The 23686-nt window shown below is 44.7% G+C and overlaps 1 protein-coding gene across 4 annotated transcripts in view; it reads left to right on the top strand.

The window, feature by feature from the left end:
- Nucleotides 1-23686, top strand: part of Cfap92 (cilia and flagella associated protein 92 (putative)) — a 40024-nt gene that overhangs the window by 3391 nt on the left and 12947 nt on the right. For 2 of the 4 annotated variants that reach the window (XM_042670326.1, XM_042670327.1), the window contains exons 2-7: nucleotides 4962-5260; nucleotides 7892-8082; nucleotides 8863-9067; nucleotides 12331-12474; nucleotides 13868-13955; nucleotides 18781-18902. In XM_042670326.1, the coding sequence (XP_042526260.1) occupies nucleotides 4996-5260; nucleotides 7892-8082; nucleotides 8863-9067; nucleotides 12331-12474; nucleotides 13868-13955; nucleotides 18781-18902 (1015 nt within the window). In that variant the 5' untranslated portion in view covers nucleotides 4962-4995. The remainder of the gene's footprint in view (nucleotides 1-4961; nucleotides 5261-7891; nucleotides 8083-8862; nucleotides 9068-12330; nucleotides 12475-13867; nucleotides 13956-18780; nucleotides 18903-23686) is intronic. The other 2 variants (XM_042670328.1, XM_042670329.1) reach the window with 1 other exon arrangement.

Raw genomic sequence — 23686 nt, 5'->3', positions numbered from 1 at the left:
CCACTATCCTGATATGAAGATGAGAGTTGTGTTTCTGATAGGTTTATTTACAGAGTCTCAGTGTACTGGGGCACGAAGGAGCTTTCTGGGATCATGAAAATACTTAATATCATTGGTGTTGATTCCACAACTGAATGCACTTGTCAAAACCTAAAGGGCAAGTTTTAGGTATGTAAATCGTACCTCATCCCACTTAACATAAGAATCCGTGTGGGCACTCAGCTTCATAAACAGCCGTGCCAGCATTAGTGCTTTCTTATGGAAGTGGCTCTGAGGCTACTCCACACTCCCTCTACTGCACTGGGTTCACAAGGAGGTAGCTTTCAGTGTTCCTTCATTAAGACAGTACTGAGAATGGTGTAGTCTAGATGCTGGGTGCTTTGCTAGTGGGACAAGAACTTGATACTGGCAAGTTTTTTTCATGAAGTTGCATCATTCTGTCATTCTCTGTGTATATATGTTTTGTTGGATAATCTAGAGTGTCCTTAAGACATTATTTTCATTGCTATAAAGCTTTTAGGTTTTTAGGATGCTTGGTTTTTAGATCTATTTAGTATTGAGGCATCCATTTTTACTTCTTTCTATTAAAAGGGGGGTTAGGATGGTGATTTACTTAGAGGGACAAGGTTTGCCTAGCATAGGCAAGGCCTGTTTTTTTTTTTTTTTTTTTTTGGGTCTGGCTGTGGGGCCTGAACTCTGGGCCTGGGCACTGTCCCTCAGCTCTTCAGCTCAAGGCTAGCGCTCTACCACTTGAGCCGCAGTGCCATTTCCGGCTTTTTTCTTTTTTGCTTATGTGGTGCTGAGGAATTGAACCCAGGGCCTCATGCATGCAAGGCAAGCGCTCTACCACTGAGCCACCTTCCCAGTCCGGGTTAATTGTTATTAGTGTTAAAGCAAAATAAGAATAAAGAGGGCATACAACTAGGAAAACATTCCTAAAGTACAATATCTAATGAATTGAACAGTTTGAGCCTCATTAAAGTCCAAAACTATTATACTTCAAAGGACAGAATGAAGAAAATGGTGAATGCATGGTAGGTGTTCATAATTTTACCACTCAGGTGGCTGAAGCAGGATTTTGAGGGACAGTAAGTGTGTGTGTGTGGAAAAAATGAGACTGATAAGCTGGGTGCTGGTGGTTCAAGCATGTAATCCTAGCTACGCAGGGGGCTGAGATCTGAGGATCGCAGTTCAAAACCAGCTCGTGCAGGAAAGTCCATGAGACTCTTATCTCCAATAAACCACTAGAAAACCGAAAGTGGCGCTGTCACTGAAGCATAGAGCACTAGCCTTGAGCTGAAGAGCACAGGGACAGCACCCAAGCCCAGAGTTCAAGCCCCACAACCAAAAAAAAAAAAAAGAGACTGATAAAGGGCTGTATTCAGAGTTTATAATTCTTGTAACTTATGAATTTCTTATATACAAGGAAATGTAAAATTGAATTAAAAAGTGGGCAAAGGTAAGAGATTTCATCAAATACTAAATGGATTCTCACCAGGCTCACAAAAGATCTCAGTATCATTGATCATTAAGGAAATGCAAAATAAAACCACAGTGAAAAATACTACATCACCCATGAAAGTGGCTATAAAATGGCCATTAATGAAGAAGTAGGAACCCTCACATACCTTAGATGGCAATGTACAATGAAACAGTTCCTTTGAAAGACAGTTTGTCATGTTCTTAAAAAGTCAACCATAAAACTATTGTAAAAACCAGCGATTCTTTGTTTGTTTGTTTGTTTGCTGGTCATGGGGCCTGAACTCTGGGCCTGGGCACTGTCCCTCAGCTCTTCAGCTCAAGGCAAGCGCTCTACCGCTTGAGCTACAGCGCCACTGCTGGTTTTCTAGTGGTTTATTGGAGATAAGAGTCTCATGGACTTTCCTGCCCGGGCTGGCTTTGAACCGTGATCCTCAGATCTCAGTCTCCTGAGTAGCTAGGATTATAGGCGTGAGCCACCGGTGCCTGGCAAAATTTCCTTAAATGTGTTTAGGCCCAAGTTAATGCCCACATGTGCAGCAGCAGAAGTGATACTCAGAAACATACTGTTCAGAGCCCTTCCCTGAGCTATGATACATGTAATACATTTTGTATCAACCCTTTTATATGTAATGTCCAGAAAGGAAAGGTTTTAGGCAGAGGACAGATTAGTACTTGCCTAGGAAGTATGAACAGAGATTAACTATTAATTATATGAGAAGTATCGTGTTATAGAGATAAAAAATGCTCTAAAACTAATTTATGATGATAATTATACCACTTGGTAAAGTTTCTGAAATCACTGAATTCTTACATCAAAATGAATGTGTTTTATCTATGCATTATTATTTTTTTGTTTTTGTTTGTTTTTTGGGTCCAGTTGTGGGGCCTGAACTCTGGGCCTGGGCACTGTCCCTCAGCTCTTCAGCTCAAGGCTAGCGCTCTACCACTTGAGCCACAGCACCGCTTCCGGCTTTTTTCTGCTTATATGGTGCTGAGGAATTGAACCCAGGGCTTCAGGCATGCAAGGCAAGCGCTCTACCACTGAGCCACCTTCCCAGCCCCTATCTATGCATTATTTATTTATTTATACCCCATTGAAAAAGGGTGGCACTGTTTTGGCTAAGATTGGTACGTAGCTGTTCTCTAAAGTGCTTTCAACTGCTGGTGTCTTTTTTTTTTTTTTACTGGTCATGGGGCCTTAACTCTGGGCCTGGGCACTGTCCCTCAGCTCTTCAGCTCAAGGGGAGCACTCTACCACTTGAGCCACAACGCCACTTCCGGTTTTCTAGTGGTTTATTGGAGGTAAGAGTCTCACAGACTTACCTGCCTGGGCTGGCTTTGAACCGTGATCCTCAGGTCTCTTCCTTCCGAGTAGCTAGGATTATAGGCATGAGCCACTAGTGCCTGGCTTTGATTGTTTTTTGTTTTTTGCGTTTACCGGTCTTGGGGCCTGGACGCTGTCCCTTAGCTCTTCAGCTCAAGGCTAGTGCTCTAGCTCTTGAGCCACAGTGCCACTTCTGGCTTTTTCTGCTTATGTGGTGCTGAGGAATTGAACCCAGGGCCTCATGCATGCAAGGCAAGCACTCTACCACTGAGCCACCTTCACAGCCCTCTACTGGTATCTTGTAATGGCTTCACAAAGCCTCTGCCAGCCCTGTGACACTTAGCAAATTCCCATTTGGGAGGAAGAATGAAGCAAAGTCAGGCTATGAGGGACTTCAGCTCTGGGTTTGTAGATGTTTGTCCTTTTGCAGTGTGCCTTGGCCCACCCCCTTCTGCAGAGAGCCTGGTTTCTTTTTTTTTTTTTTGGTCAGCCGTGGGGCTTGAACTCTGGGCCTGGGCGCTGTCCTTCAGCTCTTCAGCTCAAGGCGAGCGCTCTACACTTGAGCTACAGCGCCACTTCCGGTTTTCTGGTGGTTTATTGGAGATAGGAGTCTCACGGTCTCTCCTGCCCGGGCTGGCTTTGAACCGCGATCCTCAGATCTCAGCCTCCTGAGTAGCTAGGATTACAGGCGTGAGCCACCAGCGCCCGGCGTGCCTGGTTTCTTTAGCTTTGTGAATCTGGGTACATTGTGGCTTGCCTACTGTGCTTTCATGGGTTCTACAGAGGAGTCCAAGCGTTGGCATCCGGAGTCTAGATTTCAAGCCAGTGCTGCTGCACAGGCATTGTTTAACCTTGAACCACTTTAAACTTCACTTCTCTAAGCCCAATTTCTCTTGTTTGAGTTGGGTCTTGTGATAAATTCAGGTCGAGACACAAGTAGAAAATATAACAAGATTATGTTTGGGTGTGCATGTATCTGAGTATGGCGAGACCACTACTTCCTTGAAATTTATTAAAGAATGGGTGGGGTGGCTGGAAGCCAATGGCTCAAGCCTGTAATCCTAGCTACTCAGGAGGCTGAGATCTGAGGATTGAGGTTCAAAGCCAGCCTGGGAAGGAAAGTCCGTGAGACTCTTATCTCCAATAAACCACCAGAAAACCGGAAGTGGCGCTGTGGCTGAAAGTGGTAGAGCACTAGCCTTGAGCTGAGGAGTTCAGGGACCTCACCCAGGCCCAGAGTTCAAGCCCCACGACTGACCAAAAAAAAAAAAGGGCTGTAGTTGTGGCTGAAGTTGTAGAGCACCTTCCCAGCAAGCAGAAAGTACTGAGTTCAAACTCTAGTTTTACACACATACACATATACAATAACAAGCATCACACACATATATATGTATACACACACACACACACACACATACATACACACAAATAAAATAAGCAATGAGAAATAAATGAGCTGTAGGGAGGGCCTCCTGCCTCCACAGTACAGGTCCAAACCAGCTGCACGACAGGTGCTTTTATCCAGAGTAAGAATGTCTTAAAGATAGAACGAATCAGTGAATGAAGGAAGTGGCTTCAGATACACCTGTGTGCAGAGTTCATTTTTGTGCTGCAGCTGGCAGGAGCCTTGGCATCAGGAGGGAGGTCTAGAGCCCCAACAGCCCAGTCCTGGGTTTCCTGGCAACAGTGAAACAAAGCCAGAGGATTCCCTGCCTTCCATGTTCTGAGTAAGCCCCAGGTGAGGAGGAGCGTGTGCTGCTAAGCTGGGGCTGAGTGTCCTCTGCCACTCACCCACAGCTCCACTTCTGGTGGTGGTTCACTGGAGACCTTCCTGTCTAGGCTGACTTTGAACTGAAATCCTCAGATCTCAGCCTCCTGAGTATCTAGAATTATAGGCATGAGCCACTGGTGCCAGACTAACTCCTGACTTGTGAAAGAAGAGGCAGCTAGAGAAATAAGATGCCAGCTGCCATGTCAGTGGTTATTTCACCCATTCATTCCCCAAGTATGTTGAACCCTGGAATCTAAGACTAGCAGTGACTCAGGTCTAGGCAGTTCAGAGGGTGAGGCAGAGCAGGGCGTGGAAGTGGTCTTCCTATAGGAGACAGGGCTCACTCCTGGGGCAGATGGTGATGGAGTCTTCTCTTTCTCTCAGGCAGGACTGCCAGTCTGGTGGACACTCTGCAGGTATGTCTCTGCAGGCTTGGGAGTGGGAAGAAGATGAGGATCAGGGAAGCATGGAACCCATCTCTCCTCTGGCAAGTTTTTACAAGTCTCTGAGTGACTGCGATGTGGAAGAATACCTCAGGGCCAAGGCCAGAGCCCAGGAGTCAGATTCTGATGACCACTTCAGTATGGACTCCTCATTCAAGACCGCCAGCACCTTTGACTCAGACGCACCCCAGGTCGTCCCCTGCAAATTCGTTATTTCGCTTGCTTTCCCAGCAAATGCAGGTAGGTGCCTCGGCAGAATTCCAGAATTCTCTCCCAGAAAGACAGCATTACTGACTTCCTCCTGGGAGTCTTCAGCCACATATGCCTGGTATCTTTCCTCACTGACCGTTATATCCCTAATAATACACTTGCTTCTTCTTTCTCTTTCCTTCCCTCCTTCCTTTTTTTTATTTTTGTTTTTTTTTTGGGTCTGTTGGTGGGCCTGAATTCTGGGCCTGGGCGCTGTCCCTCAGCTCTTCAACTCAAGGCTAGCGCTCTACCACTTGAGCCACAGTGCCACTTCCGGCTTTTTTCCTTTTTGCTTATGTGGTGCTGAGGAATCGAACCCAGGGCCTCATGCATGCAAGGCAAGCGCTCTACCACTGAGCCACCTACCCAGGTCTCCCTCCTCCTTCCTTTGTTCCTTCCTTTGTTCCCTCCTTCCTTCCTTCCCTCCCTCCCTCCCTCCTTCCTCTCTTTTCTTTCCTTTCTTTCCTTCCTTCTTTCCTTCCTTCCTTCCTTCCTTCCTTCCTTCCTTCCTTCCTTCCTTCCTTCCTTCCTTTCTCTCTTTCCTTCTTTCCTTTCTTTTTCCTTCCTTCCTTTCTTTTCTTCTTTCTTTCTTTCTTTTTTTCTTTCCTTCCTTCTTTCTTCTTTCTTTTTTTTTGTGCTAGAACTAATATTGGAACCCAAGCCTTGTTCTTTCTAGGCAGGAGCTATGCCACTGAGTCATGCCCTTTTCATTTTTTGCTTTATTTTTCAGTTAGGGTTCATTTTTTCCCCTGGGGTTGAGTTCAGACCATGTTTTCCCTACATATGCCTCCATATAACTAGATGTGTGCTAACACACCTGGCTTATTTGTTGAGATGGGACTTTTTGTTGAGGCTAGCCTCGAACTATGATTCTGATCTGCACTCAAGTAGTTGGGTTATGATGTGAATTACTAGCCCTGTCCCTTGAGATTTTCTTTTCTTATTTTGGTACTCCTTCAAAAGGCATCTGAAGAATTTATCTTCAAAACCTTGCGAAATCTTTGACATACCTTTGTCTGGAAATAAAATTCTAGGTTCCATTATTTCCCTTCAATACTTAAATATTTATAGTAAGTATATAAATATTTATATGTTATTTAAGAAAAATTAGAGCCGGGTGCTGGTGGCTCACAACCTGTCATCCTAGCTACTGAGGAGGATGAGATCTGAGGATCATGGTTCAAAGCCAGCCCGGGCAGAAAAGTCCGTGAGACTCTTATCTCCAATAAACCACTCGAAAACTGGAAGTGGCACTGTGGCTCAGGCGGTAGAGCTCTTGCCTTGAACCGAAGAGTGCAGGGATAGCGCCCAAGCCCAGAGTTCAAGCCCCATGACTGACCAAAAAAAAAAGAAAAGAGAAAGAAAAATTAGGTCCCACATGGTCTATTCTACAACTTTCATTTTTTTTTTTTTGGTTGGTTGTGGGGCTTGAACTCTGGGCCTGGGCACTGTCCCTGCACTCTTCAGCTCGAGGCAAGTGCTCTACTGCCTGATCCACGGTGCCACTTCCGGTTTTCGAGTAGTTTATTGGAGATGAGTGTCACGGACTTTCCTGCCCAGGCTGGTGTTGAACCATAATTCTCAGATCTCAGCCATCTGAGTAGCTAGGATGATAGGCGTGAGCCACTGGCACCCAGCTAACTTTCATATTTTAAAAAATTGACAACTCAAAATCTTAGAGGTGTCGGGCGCCGGTGGCTCATGCCTGTCAGGAGGCTGAGATCTGAAGATTGTGGTTCAAAGCCAGCCCAGGCAGGAAAGTCCGTGAGACTCTTTTTTTTTTTTTTTTAAATTGTGAAAATACTATACAGAGGGGTTACAATTACACGGGCAAGGTAATGAGTACATTTCTTTCTTTTTTTTTTTTGGGGGGGGGGGTCTGGTTGTGGGGCCTGAACTCTGGGCCTGGGCACTGTCCCTCAGCTCTTCAGCTCAAGGCTAGGGCTCTACCACTTGAGCTACAGCGCCACTTCCGGCTCTTTTCTTTTTGCTTATGTGGTGCTGAGGAATCGAACCCAGGGCCTCATGCATGCAAGGCAAGCGCTCTACCACTGAGCCACCTTCCCAGCCCAATGAGTACATTTCTTATCAAGCATTGTTGCCTCCTCCTTTGTTTCCCCTTCTCATCCCTTCCCATCCCACCCACCCCAAGTCTGTGAAACTCTTATTTCCAATAAACCACCAGAAAACCAGAAGTGGTGCTGTAGCTCAAGTGGTAGAGCGCTCGCCTTGAGCTGAAGAGCTGAGGTTTGCAAAGGTGCAGTGCAGTAGTAGTACAGTTGCCTTGAATGTGCAAGGCCCTGTATTCCATCTCCATCATTAGAAAGAACAAAAGACTGTGAAAAGCGCAGGGAAATCACTCTCCCCAGTGCCCTCTGTAATGCCTTCTGTGAGAGTGCAGCCTACTTCTGCCCCTAGTGCCCTCACTTCCTTCTACTAGGCTCTGCCCAGAATGGTTCCACCCTTCCCAGCAGCATCTCAAGCTGGGCACTGAGCCCTTAGTTGTGAACTTGGGGACATTTTCAAACCATAGTGTTCTTTCTTGCCTCTAGGAGTCTGTGGAGACAAGTCTGCTTTTCTATACAAGATTAGAATGAGACTCATTAAATCTGTATTTTTTAGGTCAAAAAGGAAAATACACAAATTTTACTGATAAACATAAGAAACACTCTAAACCGGACAATCGTACTACAAAAGCTCGCCGTTTCTATCACATTGAGTATGTCTTCCTGCCCGATGATGGAGAACCAAAAAAAGTTGATGTAGTGGTATTTCCAGGAGTTGCCAAAGTGTTCCTGGAGTCAGTAGTAAAGGTGCGTGGTGTCTGTCAGACTGTGTACAGAATGGAGTAGTCACAATATTGCTGTGAGTGTTCTGCTGCACAGGCAGCCTCAGAACTGGCTAAAGCGCAGGGTCCTGGGGCCACCTCAGACCTCCTGAGTGAGAATCTGAGGTCATCAAAAAATACTGGTTGCCAGGTGCTGGTGGCTCATGCCTGTCATCCTAACTACTCAGGAGGCTGATATCTGAGGATCACGGTTCAAAGCCAGACCAGGCAGGAAACTCCATGACACTCTTATCTCCAGAACACTGGAAGTGGTGCTGTGGCTCAAGTGGTAGAGCTCTTGCCATAAGCTGAAGAGCTGAGGGACAGCACCCCGGCCAAGTTCAAGCCCCATTCTCTCCCCCCAAAAATATATTGGTTACTTAAAGTATTTTTACTTTATTTAAGGTGTTAAAAAGTTCAGTAGCTCTTGAGGTGTGTGTGTGTGTGTGTGTGTGTGTGTGTTTCGTGTGCCTGACTGCTGCTTGTTGTTCCTAACAGTGACTTGGCCTGCGTTATTGCTTTGAAATAATCAGAGAGGACACTATTTACATGAATTTTCTTTCTTTGTTTTTTATTTTTCCTGAGAAATGCAGAGGTCTGCCAGGGCCCAGTACATAATGCCCATTTCCCACAGTGAGTTCAGAGCCAGGAGAGAGGTAATCACAGAACATAGCCAGTAGAGGGCAGTGTGCTAACCCCTTGTTGGTGGGGTAGGCTGCAGTTTCTGTTGAACTCTGTGCAGCCTCTGAATGGTTGTTTTATACAGACGGTGAAGCCGTGGCGAGAAGGTAACAAAATCTGGGTGTCATGGAGCCAAACTTTCAATGTCAATATGACAAAGGAGTTATTAAAGAAAATAAATTTCCACAAGATCACCTTGAGGCTCTGGGACACCAAGGACAAGGTCTCCAAGAAAGTCAGGTACTACCGTTTGAAGACTGGTGGTTATTCAGAGGACACAGGATCTTTTGGTAAGTCTGTCTGTCATTTTTTTTTTTTTTTTGGTCAGTCGTGGGGCCTGAACTCTGGGCCTGGGTGCTGTCCCTCAGCTCTTCAGCTCAAGGCCAGCACTCTAGCACTTGAGCCACTGCACCACTTCCGGCTTTTTCTGCTTATGTGGTACTGAGGAATTGAACCGAGGGCCTCATGCATGCAAAGGCAAGCACACTACCATTGAGCCACCTTCCCAGCCCTAAGTATGTAATTTTTGTTTTGTTTAAATGATTGTGGAGTTTTGAGATTTCTCACTACAGAAGTCTGAAATGCTCTACAGTTTAAATAGCACTTTGATGCCTTTAGTGAGAAATTCCACAACTGATCTCACCTGACTAATTAAAATGAGGGCACACTAAGAATACTATGTGAAATCATTTAAGCTTGTATAAATGTGTTATACATTCAGCATAAAGAAATTTCATGTTTAGACTTGGACCTCTTTCTCAAAATGGCTCACTTACATATACAGATATTCCCGACTGAAAAAATCCCAAGCATTTTAGGTGAGAAATATTCACCTTGTGGTATTGGGGTGAAGCCAGCCTTCTTTCACATCCATCCCCTAGTTTGCCCAATATACACATTGCTTTTTGTTTTGATGGCATGCCATTCCCCTAGGCCCTTCTTGGGGAACAGGAGGTGTCTCTTGGAGAGTCATGACATGGTGGCCAGCATCTGTGGGGTTTTTTTTGTTGTTGTTGTTGTGGGGCCTGAACTCTGGGCCTGGGCACTGTCCCTCAGCTCTTCCGCTCAAGGCTAGCGCTCTACCACTTGAGCCACAGCACCACTTCTGGCTTTTTTCTGCTTATATGGTGCTGAGGAATTGAATCCAGGGCCTCATGCAGGCTAGGCAAGCACTCTACCACTGAGCCTCCTTCCCAGCCCGCATCTGTGTTCTTCTACTGCCTTTCAGGATATTTTGTCACAGGGTAGCCCTGACATGGGTGGCCATTACTCGTCTCTCTGTATTATGTCCACTAGAAAAAACACTAAGAATATCAATAAACAAAGGAGAAAAGTTGGGTTGGTGTATAGCTCAGTGTTAGAGTGCTTTGCAGGTGCTTTCTTCTGGGGGCTTTTATGCAGATAGCAGGGTGTCGAGCAGTATCCTGGGCCTTTGCTCACTGGACTTGAGTCAGCCTTCCAGCATGATAATAAACAATTCCTACATAATACTGCCAAAATTGCCCCTAGCTGTGAATCTTTTTCTTAACTAGGTGAATGGGAAGACACAGGTTCTCAAATCATGTTCTCCCTCCCCCTGACATACTCCCTTGCCTAGTGATGGGCCCACACTGGCACTCCAATATGAGTGCTGGAGAAGAGGTCAGGAAAACTTTCTGGCTAGGGAACAGTAGGGGCTATGTCTAGAAGGCTGCATGGAATCATGGGCCAAAGGAAGGAATGTTCTGGGCCCTGCAGAGAGAGCCCATGGCCTGAGTGCTCCTAAGACTACGGCACTTGCTTCTCCTCAAAGCCTGACGCTAGCTTAGCATCACTGACTATTCCTTTATGTATATCTTGACCACTAAAAGACTCATATGTATTCACTTCGTAGAACAGTTTAGAATTTGACTGGCAGAAAGCAGAAAGAATTGAAGGCATCTGATGTCTGTCTAGAATCACTGTTAGCAGCTTTCCTGTAGGTCTAGCCCACCTGTTGTCTGTAGTCCTGTCTTCTGACACCTGCTGAGATATGTTACAGACACTTGCATCTTGAAGGGTGCAGAAACACCCTCAGGAGGCCTGCTTCCTGCTATAGAGGAAGGGTTTTTGTTTGGTAGATCATGCCCTGGGGCCAGTGGTCTTGGTAGAATGTCCGTACCAGAGTTACTATTTCACTTTGCTTCCATCTGCTTAGCCTCTTGGTTTCCCAGTGCTGGGTGGAGAGGACATTCTAGAAACCCTCAGATCTGATTTTGCCCTTCCTGTGCTCTCATTGGGTTGACTCCCATCTTCCCACTTGCCTGAAGTCTGTGCTTGGCTGATGCTCTTTGGTGTTCTCTGTTATGCAGCTTCTCTTTATGCAGTCTGGCTCACTCCATTCTGGGGTTGGAGGGTGGGCAGGTGGAGTGGTGTTTCTTCCTGACACCATAGCCTGCCTTTCCCATGTTACCGCGGTGATACTGGCACTTCATTGCTCTGAGACTTCACAGCTTCCCAGTGCCTTAGAAGACCAAGTGTATCCTTCTGAGTTTGACTCTAAAGGCTTTTTATGGTTTTCTCCTCAAGGCTCTGATCCTGTGCTGCTCCTACAACTCCTGGTTCCTGAAGTTACAGGGCTCTTCTTCATTGAGGCACAATCCATATTCCAAAGGATCTTGGTTCCTATCTCTTTTTCCACAGATTTTAGCTGCCCTTCAAAACTGAATGAAATTTCACTTCCTTTCCTGGTCCCTGCCCCACACTTCTTTCTTGTAGCTACTGCTATCATCATTCATGCCTTCCATCCCCTCTTGACTGCTGCCAAGAGCCTGCAATGCCCTGTTGCTGATAGAAGGGAAGGTGGAGGGGTTAGGGAGGTGGCTCAGGGGTAGAGTGCTCACCTTGCACACATGAGGCCTGGGTTCAATTCCTCAGCACCACATAAGCAGAAAAAGTGGCCCTGTGGTTCAAGTGGTAGAGCACTAGCCTTGGGATGAAGAGTTGAGGGACAGCGCCCAGGCCCAGAGTTCAAGCCCCACAACCAGCCAAAAAAATAAAAGGGAAGGTGGTGGGTACAGGAGCTCTGGTGCAAGCCTGGCTTTGCCCCTCACTGGGGATAAATTCTGGTATGGACCAGCTCTACCACAAGAAACTCAAGCGCCAGATCCATGCATTGCCCGTAGAACAGGGACATAATGCTGTGTTCTCCCCAGCAAGACAGTGACTCCTGGGCTGGGAAAGTGGCTCAGTGGTAGAGTGCTTGCCTTGCATGCATGAGGCCCTGGGTTCGATTCCTCAGTACCACATAAGCAGAACCCCCCCCCCCCCAAAAAAAAAAAAAAAAGACAGTGACTCCTGAAAAGGTGTCATCTAAGTGCTCGGTGACTTCACTGACAGACACCACTGTCAGCTGAAAGCAGGCATTATTGCTCTTTGAGGTTCCTGGTTGGGGGCAGCTGTCCTGGAGGACAGCACCACCCCACGTTGTGGATCCACTGTCTCATGTCCACCAGAAGGCAGTGACTGCATACACCGGGGGGTCAGTAGGTATCTCTAATCCACTAAGCCGGTGGACCTTTCTCCTGCGTTCTAGAGGAAGTAAGAATGTTGGTTTTAAATCAGAAAAAAATGTCTGAAATGGATACTGAGAGAGTCAGCACTGTCAGAGAGAAGTATGATAAGGAATATCTGTCAGGAACAAAAGAAAAGGCAGAAAAACACTCACAGTCTCAACAAGGTAAGTAGACAACTGTGGGTACAACATGCATGCACCACTTTTGGCTGTTGATTCTATTCTTGTATTTTCATATGGTTTATGACTTACAAATAACCTTTTATAATGGTAGAAATTAGCTATGTATTTTTATTTTTATTTTTTTATTTTTTTTGTCGGTCGTGGGGCTTGAACTCTGGGCCTGGGCACTGTCCCTCAGCTCTTCAACTCAAGGCGAGCACTCTACCACTTGAGCTACAGCGTCACTTCCAGCTATGTATTTTTTTTTAATTTAATTTTATTTTATTTGAGAACATATTGTACAGAGGGGTTACAATTACATGGGCAGGATAATGCATACATTTCCAGCTATGTATTTTTAAAGACCCAATGAATAGTAATGAAAAGTAAAAGAAGACAGGAAAAAGAATCATTCTATCACCAATTACAATCAGCTTAACATCTTATTTACCATATTATAGCAAATTTCTCTGATTTCATTCTTGGGCTTTTTTTTTTTTTTTGTCAGTCATGAGGCTTGAACTCTGGGCCTGAGCACTGTCCCTCAACTCTTTAGCTCAAGGCAAGCGCTCTACCGCTTGAGTCACAGCACCACTTTCAGTTTTCTGGTGGTTAACTGGAAAGAAGATCTCAAGGCCTTTCCTGTCCAGGCTGGCATTGAACTGAGATCCTCAGATCTCAGCTGCCTGTGTAGCTAGGATTACAGGCATGAGCCACTGGTGCCCACTCTTAGGCTTTTTTCTTTTTTTTAACATTCTAGGTTACCCTGGATGCATTCAGTATTTCTGTATACTGAGATTATTAATGTGTCATCACAAGTACTTTCCTCTCTGCTTAAGAACTTTCTATGACAGGGCTGGGAAGTTGGCTCAGTGGTAGAGTGCTTGCCTTGCATGCCTGAGGCCCTGGGTTCGACTCCTCAGCACCACATAAGCAAAAAGAAAAAAGCCGGAAGTGGCGCTGTGGCTGAGTGGTAGAGCGCTAGCCTTGAGCTGAAGAGCTGAGGGACAGCACCCAGGCCCAGAGTTCAGGCCTCATGACTGGACCCAAAAAAAAAAAAAAGAACTTTCTATGACAGTACATTTGATGTGATCATCTTTCATCTGCAGATGGGATTGCAATTTGCCTAACCATGTTAAAGTGCTAAAGTGGACAATTCCATATGTAATAAATAAAGTCACGCAAGACTATGCTTGCTCCCATTTGTCCAACAGAATCAGTCTGGTCTGTATATATTCATTCACTTAGTTATTGTTAACGATCCTTTGAAATCATTGTTACTGAATGTGTGCCAGGCTTTCTGCCGCAGAGATGCATTAGAAATGTGTAAGGAGCCTCCTTTCTTAGAGAACTAGCATGGAACAATAGATGTGGTGACGTCTGCTAATATTACCAGGTTCCCACCAAACAGACCTTGAAATTTCTTCTAAGAACAGTGAAGAGTATGAAAAGTCACTCAAAATGGATGATCTTTCTCCATTTCGGTAAGGATGGACCATGTCATTAGGGGAGATGGGAACTCTTGTATTGGTCCTACTCTGAGTCATGTACTACTTCCTCTTCCTCTTCCTCCTCCTCCTCCTCCTCCTCCTCCTCCTCCTCCTCCTCCTCCTCCTCCTCCTCCTCCTCCTCCTCCTCCTCCACCTCCTCCTCCTCCCCTCCTCCTCCTCCTCCTCCTCCTCCTCCTCCTCTTCTTCATCATCTTCTTTTCATTATTATTATTATTTTAATTTTAGTACTTCTGGCTAAGTTGAATCCAAGCAAATGAAAGGAATAGGGAGAGAAAGGGAAGCTTATATTTGCATGGATGTGTCAAGCATTGTACTTTTAAATTTAATTTTATTATAAAAGTGGTGTACAGAGTTTTTTTAAAATTTTTTTTATTGTGAAAATACCATACAGAGGGATTACAATTACATGGGCAAGGTAATGAGTATATTTCTTATCAAGCATTGTTGCCTCCTCCTTTGTTTCCCCTTCCCATCCCTTCCTATCCCCCTACCCCCAGAGGGTTTTACAGTTACATAAGTAAGGAAATGAGCACAATTCTTGTCAAACATCATTACCCCTCCTTTGTTTTCTCTAGCTTACCCTACCCCCATTGCACTTTTTTTTTGTCTGTGGGGCTTGAACTCTGGGCCTGGGTCCTGTCACTCAACTCTTCAGCTCGAGACAAGCACTCTACCACTTGAGTCACAGCTCCACTTCTGGTTTTCTGAGTGGTTTACTGGAGTTAATAGTCTCACAGAGGGGAGTATGGGGGGGGGGAATGGGAAGGGATGGGAAGTGGAAACAAAGGAGGAGGCAACAATGCTGGATAAGAAATGTACTCATTATCTTGCCTATGTAATTGTAACTCCTCTGTATGGTATTTTCACAATTAAAAAAAAATAAAAAAGAGTCTCACAGACTTTTCCTGCCCGGGCTGGCTTTGAACCATGATCCTCAGATCTCAGCCTCCTGAATAGCTAGGATTACAGGTGTGAGCCACCAGTGCCCGGCCCCATTGTACTTTTATTGTCTCATTTGATTTATCTCGTTTGATTTCTATAATGACTATTTAAAAATAATGAAGTACTTCATCTGTATCTAACTGAATCCTGAAAGGTTGGAAAGTTATTACACATGTATTTTGTGATTCCTTTTCACATAATAGGCACATACATACCACATCACATGTCAAGCCAGGCGCCGGTGGCTCATGCCTATAATCCTAGCTACTCAGGAGGCTGAGATCTGAGGATCACGGTTCAAAGCCAGCCCAGGCAGGAAAGTCCGTGAGACTCCTATCTCCAATAAACCACTAGAAAACCAGAAGTGGCGCTGTAGCTCAAGTGGTAGAGCACTCACCTTGAGCTGAAGAGCTGAGGGACAGTGCCCAGGTCCAGAGTTCAAGCCCCATGACTGACCGGAAAAAAAAGGCCATATCATATGTCAATTTAAAATGGTCAACACAACAGAAATGCTTAACAATAGATGTATTTCCCATGAAGGAAGTTCAGTGCATGAGATGGCCTGTCCCAGTAAATGGTAAACATTAGAATTTCATTTTAGCAGTTTGATAATGACATTTAATGTTTAGTATAGTTATCATATATTTTCATAAGTTACCAATAGGTAACATGCAGAGGACTTTTTTCTTCTTGTAGGGCTTGAACTCAGGGCCTGGGCGCTGTCCCTCAGCTCTTTAGCTCAAGGCTAGTGTTCTACCACTTGAGCCACAGTGCCACTTCCGGTTTTCTGGTGGGGCTGGCTTTAAACCACAATCCTCAGATCTCAGCCTCTCTGGTAGCTAGGATTACAGGCATGAGCCCCTGGTGCCTGGCTGTACCGCTTTTTTTTTTTTAAGTTAAAATTTTCTTTACTGAAAATTAATTTTAAAAGTTAACATTACTGGAGGAAAGTCAGAATTATGATGACCTGGCAATTGCTTCCAAGGGAACAGAATTTAGAAATAGACTTCCACATTACATTTATTCTGTGCTGGTAAGGCTCACCATAATGTATGGACAGGTGTCTGCAAAGCAAAGGTCAACCCATTTGGGAGAATTTAAACAACCAGTTTCTAAATGCATGAAACACAATATTTTCTTTACAGTATTTATAAATATGTCATATAATACTGTTTCCTGTTATGTCATATACCAATATGGCATTGTACAACAAACATAATGCCATCTGATTCTTACAAAAGTGAATCACTTAAAAAAGCCAGTAAAATAAATAGTAGTACCTGCTTTTAGGCATACAGCTTGTAAAACAAGCTTACTTTCCTTTGATCGGTTTTGTATAGCAACAGACAAGTAAATATCAAACAGGAATTAAAATGGTTAAATATGCAAGAAATTGTTATTCACAGTGACATGGCTACATAGATACATTATTCTATGCTTATCCTTTCTGTTTGTTGAATTTCAAGATAAAAAGCACTTGGGTCTGGGAAGGTGGCTCAGTGGTAGAGTGCTTGCCTTGCATACATGAGGCCCTGGGTTCAATTCCTCAGCACCACATAAGCAGAAAAAGCCAGAAGTGGCGCTGTGGCTCAAGTGGTAGAGCACTAGCCTTGAGCTGAAGTGCTAAGAGACAGTGCCCAGGCCCAGAGTTCAAGCCCCACAACAACAACAAAAATGGCAGCAGGTAAATGCCCTACACTAAAAAGTAAAAACTAAAAAGTAAATGGCCTATCTCAGCTATTCAAGAAGAAATCCATATAGTTAAACAAATACAAAATTTAATCAAAAGAGCAACAAAGTCTTATATAAAAGTATGAATTTTCTATCATTTGTGTGTGTGTGTGTGTGTGTGTGTGTGTGTGTGTGTGTGTGTACCTCCCTGCAGGGAAATCATTTTCTTTAGATTTGGGTGTGAGGGCTCTGTCTTCTCAGAGTCAGTGTACAAGCAAGGAGCAGGCTCTGCACAGTGGTACTTCTCAGAGGACCATGATGCCCTGACCTCAGGCTGTGCGGATCTCTCCTGGGTGGAGTGTGTGTCTGTCTATGTAGCTGTGGGGTGCCTCAGCTCTGTGGCCAGAAGGTTCCTAGGTTTTTCACTGCTAACCTCTGGACCAGCTGTGTTTTGGGGTCTTAGCTGCCTGTAATGGTGGCCTCCAGCCAGATGAGTTTCCATTACAGTTCTTTATGGGTAAAAACAATAGCTACCAGACCCATGCCTCTTTTACTACCTAACATAGCCAGGCTTCCCAAGCCTGTCCCTTCCTGCCAGACTCTCTGTGGAGTCCTGTCAGGCACTCCTCTCCTCGACTACCTCTTATGACAGACTTACACCTGAATCTTATGGCACATTGTACTGTATCATTGAGCTGAGTTTGCCTAGTAGCAGAGTCTCCAGGGGGCTCAGAAGAGCCCCACAGTTTTTCTCTCAAGATGGTGACTTCTCTTTGTTCTCTGGGGAACTAGGAGACACAGAATGCCTTTCTTTACCAAGGCTAGGGCTTAGATCAGATAGTTGCTGACTCAAAAATTCCAGTACTAGAACCAGGGCTAGCTAGAGTTCACAGTCTGTTGGCAGACCATCTAATTTTGCCTTCTGTTTCAGTCCTCCATTTCTCTTCTCACAATCAGGGAGCCAGATACTGGCTCAGCTCTCCTTGTTGCTTTTCTCCCACTGGGGTAGTTGCTTTTAGCTTTCTGGGTCCCTTCACCTCCCTTGTGGTTTCTTGCTCCCTTCCTCTTTCTTTCTTTAGAATCTAGTTTCCTCCTTGACAACAGATTGTTCTCATTCACAGAGCCAAAATGGAGATACTTTACATCCTTCTTGCTGTAACCTCTCACAAAAATGGTTTTTGCATTGAATGTATAGGTTAATTTGGGCAGAATTGACATTAAAATTTTTTTTTTGTCAGTCATGTGGCTTAAACTCTGGGCCTGGGCACTGTCCCTGAGCTCTTCAGCTTAAGGCAAGTGCGCTACCACTTGAGCCAAAGTATCACTTATGGTTTTCTGGTGGTTTATTGAAGATAAGAGTTTCACAGCCGGGCGCCCGTGGCTCATGCCTGTAATCCTAGCTACTCAGGAGGCTGAGATCTGAGGATCTCAGTTCAAAGCCAGCCCGGACAGGAAAGTCCGAGAGACTCTTATCTCCAATAAACCACTAGAAAACTGGAAGTGGCACTGTGGCTCAAGTGGTAGAGTGCTTGCCTTGAGCTGAAGAGCTGAGGGACAGTGCTGAGGCCCAGAGTTCAAGCCCCATGACCGACAAAAAAAAAAAAAGAGTTTCACAGACTTTCCTGCCTGGGCTGACTTTGAACCACAATCCTCAGATCTTAGCTTCCTGAGTAGCTAGGATTACAGTCATGAGCCACCAGTGCCTGGCTTGACATTCATTTTGTTGTCAGGTTTCTCTGTCCATGATAATGACAAATCCTTACACTTAATTAGACCTTCCTTTTAGTTCCATTAATACAGTTAATTTTTTCCTATACATGTCATGGATAATTCCAGTAAGTGAATTTCTAGATCTCTTATACTTTTTGATACATTAAAAAAAAAACCCACAGCATGTTATTTTCCGTGAAATTTCCTATTGGTTTGTCCCTTGAAGGTGTCATGTGGTCTGCAGACTGCCTTGTCATCATCTGGGGAATTTCAGGCTTCCTCAGGTTCGTGAAGTACATATTTTATTTGTCAGGAGTCCCAGATGTTCCTCTGTATATTTAACTTGAGAATCACTGGGTAAGAGGACCATGATCACATTTTTAAAAATCTGCTGTAATTTTGTGTAGAAAATAGATTCGTACATCTGGCCCCTGCACATTTTGTGTCCCTTAACTTTTCTCTCTGGATTTTCTAGACGAAGTACTTCAAGAACAACAGCTTCTTTGGCAGGAACTGCCATGTTGGATATTAAGGAATTAATTGAGAGAACATCATTAAGTAGCTTAACAAATGTATCAGAAAAACATAAGTCTCAAAGTAAGTTAGCATGAGGGGTGTGTGTGTGTGTGTGTGTGTGTGTGTGTGTGTGTGTGTGTGTGTGTGTGTGTGTGTGTGTGTGTGTGTGTGTGTGCTATGAGTGACCTTGAACTCAAGGATTCACACTCTTGCTTAGCTTTTGCTACTCAAGGCTGGTGCTCTCCCACTTGAGCTATACCTCTAGTTCCTAGGTTGGGATTTTGAATTTTCTTCCCCACTCCCCCATTTCTTTCTTCTTTTCCTCCTCTTCCCCTTTTTTTCTTCTTCTATCAGGTTCTTACTATGTGACTCCTTGAAATTTCATAGTATAAATTTGGAAAAATCTATTGAAATTCGGGGCTGGGAAGGTGGCTCAGTGGCAGAGTGCTTGCCTTGCATGCATGAGGCCCTGGGTTCAATTCTTCAGCATCACATACGCAAAAAGAAAAAAGTCTGAAGTGGCGCTGTGGCTCAAGTGGTAGAGCGCTAGCCTTGAGTTGAAGAGCTGAGGGACAACGCCCAGGCCCAGAGTTCAGGCCCTACGACTGGACCCTCCCCCCCCCCCAAAAAAAGAAAAGAAAATCTATTAAAATTCAGGGTACTCCAATATGCTTTTTTGGCATCTGACTAAAATGGTAGCTACTATAATATACACATTCCTCTACCAACTCCACTCCACCAGTGCTGCTGGGTGTCTGATCTATAATGTTATGCCTATGGACATGAAAATCTTTGAAGTCTACTGGAAAGTTTCAGGTGAATAGTTGCCACTGTATGTGATAGCTGATGTGGCAGGGGCAGGTACGTGGTTGGTTAGAGTTAGGGAAAGACTCCCAGAATGACAAGAAATGTCTTGCTTCCTTTGTGGCATGAAAGGCACCTCACAGGTGGGGCCTGTTCCTGCAGAAGCATGTAATCTTAGTGACAGATGCTGGGGCAACAAGAGTCCTCCTTGATCTTGGCCTAGATTCCCCTTACCAGTTTTTCAGTAGTGGTCTCTAATAGGAGGTGGAAACTTGTAGAGCCATGTGGGTACCAGACATGCTTTGAAAGGGGCCTTCACATAGGGAAGTGGCTGTGAATTGGCTGTCTGCTGGATTCCCATGTTTAAGGTCTTTGAAGACAAGTCTATACTTTCACGTCAGAACACCTCTCAACTTCTTCGAGTCTCTTCTTTCCAGATTAAACAACACCATTCCTTTAAAAATGTGCTTTAGGGCTGGGAAGGTGGCTCAGTGGTAGAGCGCTTGCCTTGCATGCATGAGGCCCTGGGTTCGATTCCTCAGCACCACATAAGCAAAAGAAAAAAAGCCGGAAGTGGCGCTGTGGCTCAAGTGGTAGAGCGCTAGCCTTGAGCTGAAGAGCTGAGGGACAGCGCCCAGGCCCAGAGTTCAGGCCCCATGACTGGACCCAAAAAAAATAAATAAATAAAATAAATAAAAATGTGCTTTAAGCCGGGCACCGGTGGCTCACGCCTGTAATCCTAGTTTCTCATGAGGCTGAGATCTGAGGCTCGAGGTTCAAAGCCAGCCCAGGCAGGAAAGCCTGTGAGACCCTTATCTCCAATAAACCACCAGTAAACCGGAAGTGGCACTGTGGCTCAAGCGGTAGAGCTGAAGAGCGCAAGGACAGCACCCAAGCCCAGAGTTCAAGCCCCACGACCGACAAAAAAATAAAAAAATAAAAAAAATGCTTTAAGGCTGGGCACTGGTGGCTCACATCTGTAATTCCAGTTCCTTAGGAGACTGAGATCTCACGATTGCAGCTCAGGCAAGAAACTGTGAGATTTTGATCTCCAATTAACTACCAAAAAGCCAGAAGTGTGGCTGTGGCAAAGTGGTTGAGCTAAGTATCCGTGAGCATAAAAGCTCAGGGACAGTCCCCAGGCCTTGAGTTCAAGTCCCAGGACTGGCACACACACACAAAATATGTGTTAAGTATTTTAATGAGATTTTTTTCAAATACTTTTTATTTTGGAGTAAAGAAAGGAAAATTTCTAGAGAAATAAAACAACTATGTACACAAAGTTAAAGTGTTGAATTTTTCTATATAGTTTTTTTTTTTTTTTTTTTTTTTGTCGGTCGTGGGGCTCGAACTCTGGGCCTGGGTGTGGTCCCTCAGCTCTTCAACTCAAGGCGAGCGCTCTACCACTTGAGCTACAGCGCCACTTCCGAATTTTTCTATATTTCCCCAGTTGCTTTTTTTTTCTTTTTCTTTTGTTGATTGTGGGGTTTGAACTTAGGGCCTAGCACTGTTACTCAGCTCTTCAGCTCAAGGCTAATGCTCTACCACTTGAGCCACTTCCAGCTCCACTTCCAGGCTTTTTGCTGGTTAATTGGAGTCTCACAAACTTTCCTACCAGAGCTGGCTTTCAACCATGATTCTAAGATCTCAGCCTCCTGAATAGTTAGGATTATAGACAGCTCTTTTTTCCTTTCTTAAAGAAGATATTAGAGATATTCTATCTTTTCCTTGGAGGAGCATGCCCTTTCCTTTGTCTTGTTTGTCCGTTTATCTGTCTTTGGAAGGTAAGGGAGGGACCGAAGTGGAGGGACAAAGGGTGAACAAATGCAGCAGTGGTACTGGATGCTGTGTTGAACATGCACTATACAAGTTATGGATGGAGATTGGAGAGAAAAATGGAAGGGAGCAAGGAAAGGGATGACATTGTCCAGAAAGAAATGTACTCTTCACCTGACTTATGTAACTGTAACCCCGCTACATATCACCTTTATAATTAAAAATGTAAAAGCTTATCTTATTGAGCTTCATGCTTTAATTTTACATCTTAGGGGTCATTAAATGGCATGTTATGTGTAACTCTTCCAGATGCGGGTCTGTGGCCTATCACTTGACATAGGATCTCTTGCTCTGAACACATTATTTAACTGTTCCTCCTTGGTTTGTGCTTTGGCTAATGTCTGAGAAATCCTCCTTTATTTATTTATTTATTTTTGCCAGTAGTGGGGCCTGAACTCTGGGCCTCAGCGCTTTCCCTCAGCTCTTCAGCTCAAGGCTAGTGCTCTATGACTTGAGCCACAGCGCCACTTCTGGCTTTTTTATTTTTTCTTATGTGGTGCTGAGGAATCAAACCCAGGGCCTCAGGCATGCAAGGCAAGCACTATACTACTGAGCCACCTTCCCAGCCCTGAGAAATCCTCGTTGTTTAGATGTTAGTACAGTTTTTTTTTTTTTCAGTGGGTGTGTGTGGGGGGGGGGGTAATTTTTGTTTCTGTGTGTGTGTGTGTGTGTATGTGCACGCGTGTGCCCGTGCACGTGTGCATGTGCACGTACACACATATGCATGCGCACGCGCTACTCTTGAGATTTGTACTCAGGGCATAAGCACTATCTCTGAACTTTTGTGCTCAAGACTAGCCCTCCACCACTTGAGCTGTAGCTCCACTTCCGGCTCTTTGCTGGTTAATTGGAGAATCTCACGGACTTTTCTACCTGGGCTGTCTTTATTTTTTTATTTTTTTTTATTGTAAAGATACTATACAGAGGGTTACAGTTACATGAGTGAGGTAATGAGTACACTTCCTCTTGAACATTGTTACCCCCTCCATTGTTTTCCCCCTACCATCCCCTCCCTCCCTCCCTTCCCTGAGGTTTTTTTTTTTTTGTGATTAAGTGATTACATAATTTCCAGAATTTCACAGTATTGTGGAATAATGATGCTCATTTAAAGTCACAAGTTCATTCTAACTTTCCTGGAGCAAATTGTCTATCACAGTCTGTAACATATAACGGTGTTGACATGTTATATACCATATATGTGCTCAGCAGCATGGGGATATTTAGTAGTGTTTCAACCAGATGAGTGGGAGTTCTTTGTTTCTTAAGTCCTGTTAGTTTTGTTGTATCACCTAACATTTTGGATTTAGCATCCACTTATCAGGGAGACCATGTACCGTTTGTCTCTTCGTTCTTGGCTTACCTCGCTCAACATGATTCCTTCTAGCTCCATCCATTTCCCTGCAAATGCCATTATTTTGTCATTTCTAATGGCTGCATAATATTCCATTGTATATAGATACCACAATTTTTGGATCCATTCATCTGTGGTGGGGCATCTAGGTTGTTTCCATATCCTAGCTATTGTGAACAGTGCTGCAATAAACATGGAGGTGCACGTGTCCTTGTGTATTGGTTCCTGTTGTTCAGGGTAGATGCCTAGAAGTGGTATGACTGGGTCGTAAGGGAGGTCAATCTTTAGCTTTCTTTTTTTTTTTTTTGGTCGGCCATGGGGCTTGAACTCTGGTCCTGGGTGCTGTCCCTCAGCTCTTCAGCTCAAGGCGAGCACTCTACCACTTGAGCTACAGCGCCACTTCCGGTTTTCTGGTGGTTTATTGGAGATAGGAGTCTCACAGTCTCTCTTGCCCGGGCTGGCTTTGAACCGCGATCCTCAGATCTCAGCCTCCTGAGTAGCTAGAATTACAGGCGTGAGCCACCAGCGCCCGGCCAATCTTTAGCTTTCTGAGGACCCTCCAGTCTGCTTTCCAAAGTGGTTGTTTAAGTGTACATTCCCACCAGCAGTGTAATAGGGTTCCTCTTTCTCCACATCCCCTCCAGCATTTGTCGTTGGCTGATTTGTGGATGTGGGACATTCTGACTGGGGTAAGGTGGTATCTCAGGGTTGTCTTTATTTGCATTTCCTTCACCACCAGGGATGATGAACATTTCCTCATGTGTTTCTTTGCCATTTTTATTTCTTCATTTGAGAAGTCCCTCTTTAGTTCCCTTGCCCATTTAGTAATTGGTTTGTTAGGTTTGGGAGGGATTAGTTTCTTGAGTTCCCTGTA

The sequence above is a fragment of the Dipodomys spectabilis genome, unplaced genomic scaffold (genome assembly GCF_019054845.1).
Source record: "Dipodomys spectabilis isolate Male_0828 unplaced genomic scaffold, ASM1905484v1 ptg000541l, whole genome shotgun sequence".
Taxonomy (NCBI): domain Eukaryota; kingdom Metazoa; phylum Chordata; class Mammalia; order Rodentia; family Heteromyidae; genus Dipodomys; species Dipodomys spectabilis.
The sequence above is the reverse complement of the archived record's forward strand: the minus strand, read 5'-3'. Positions and strand labels throughout refer to the sequence as shown.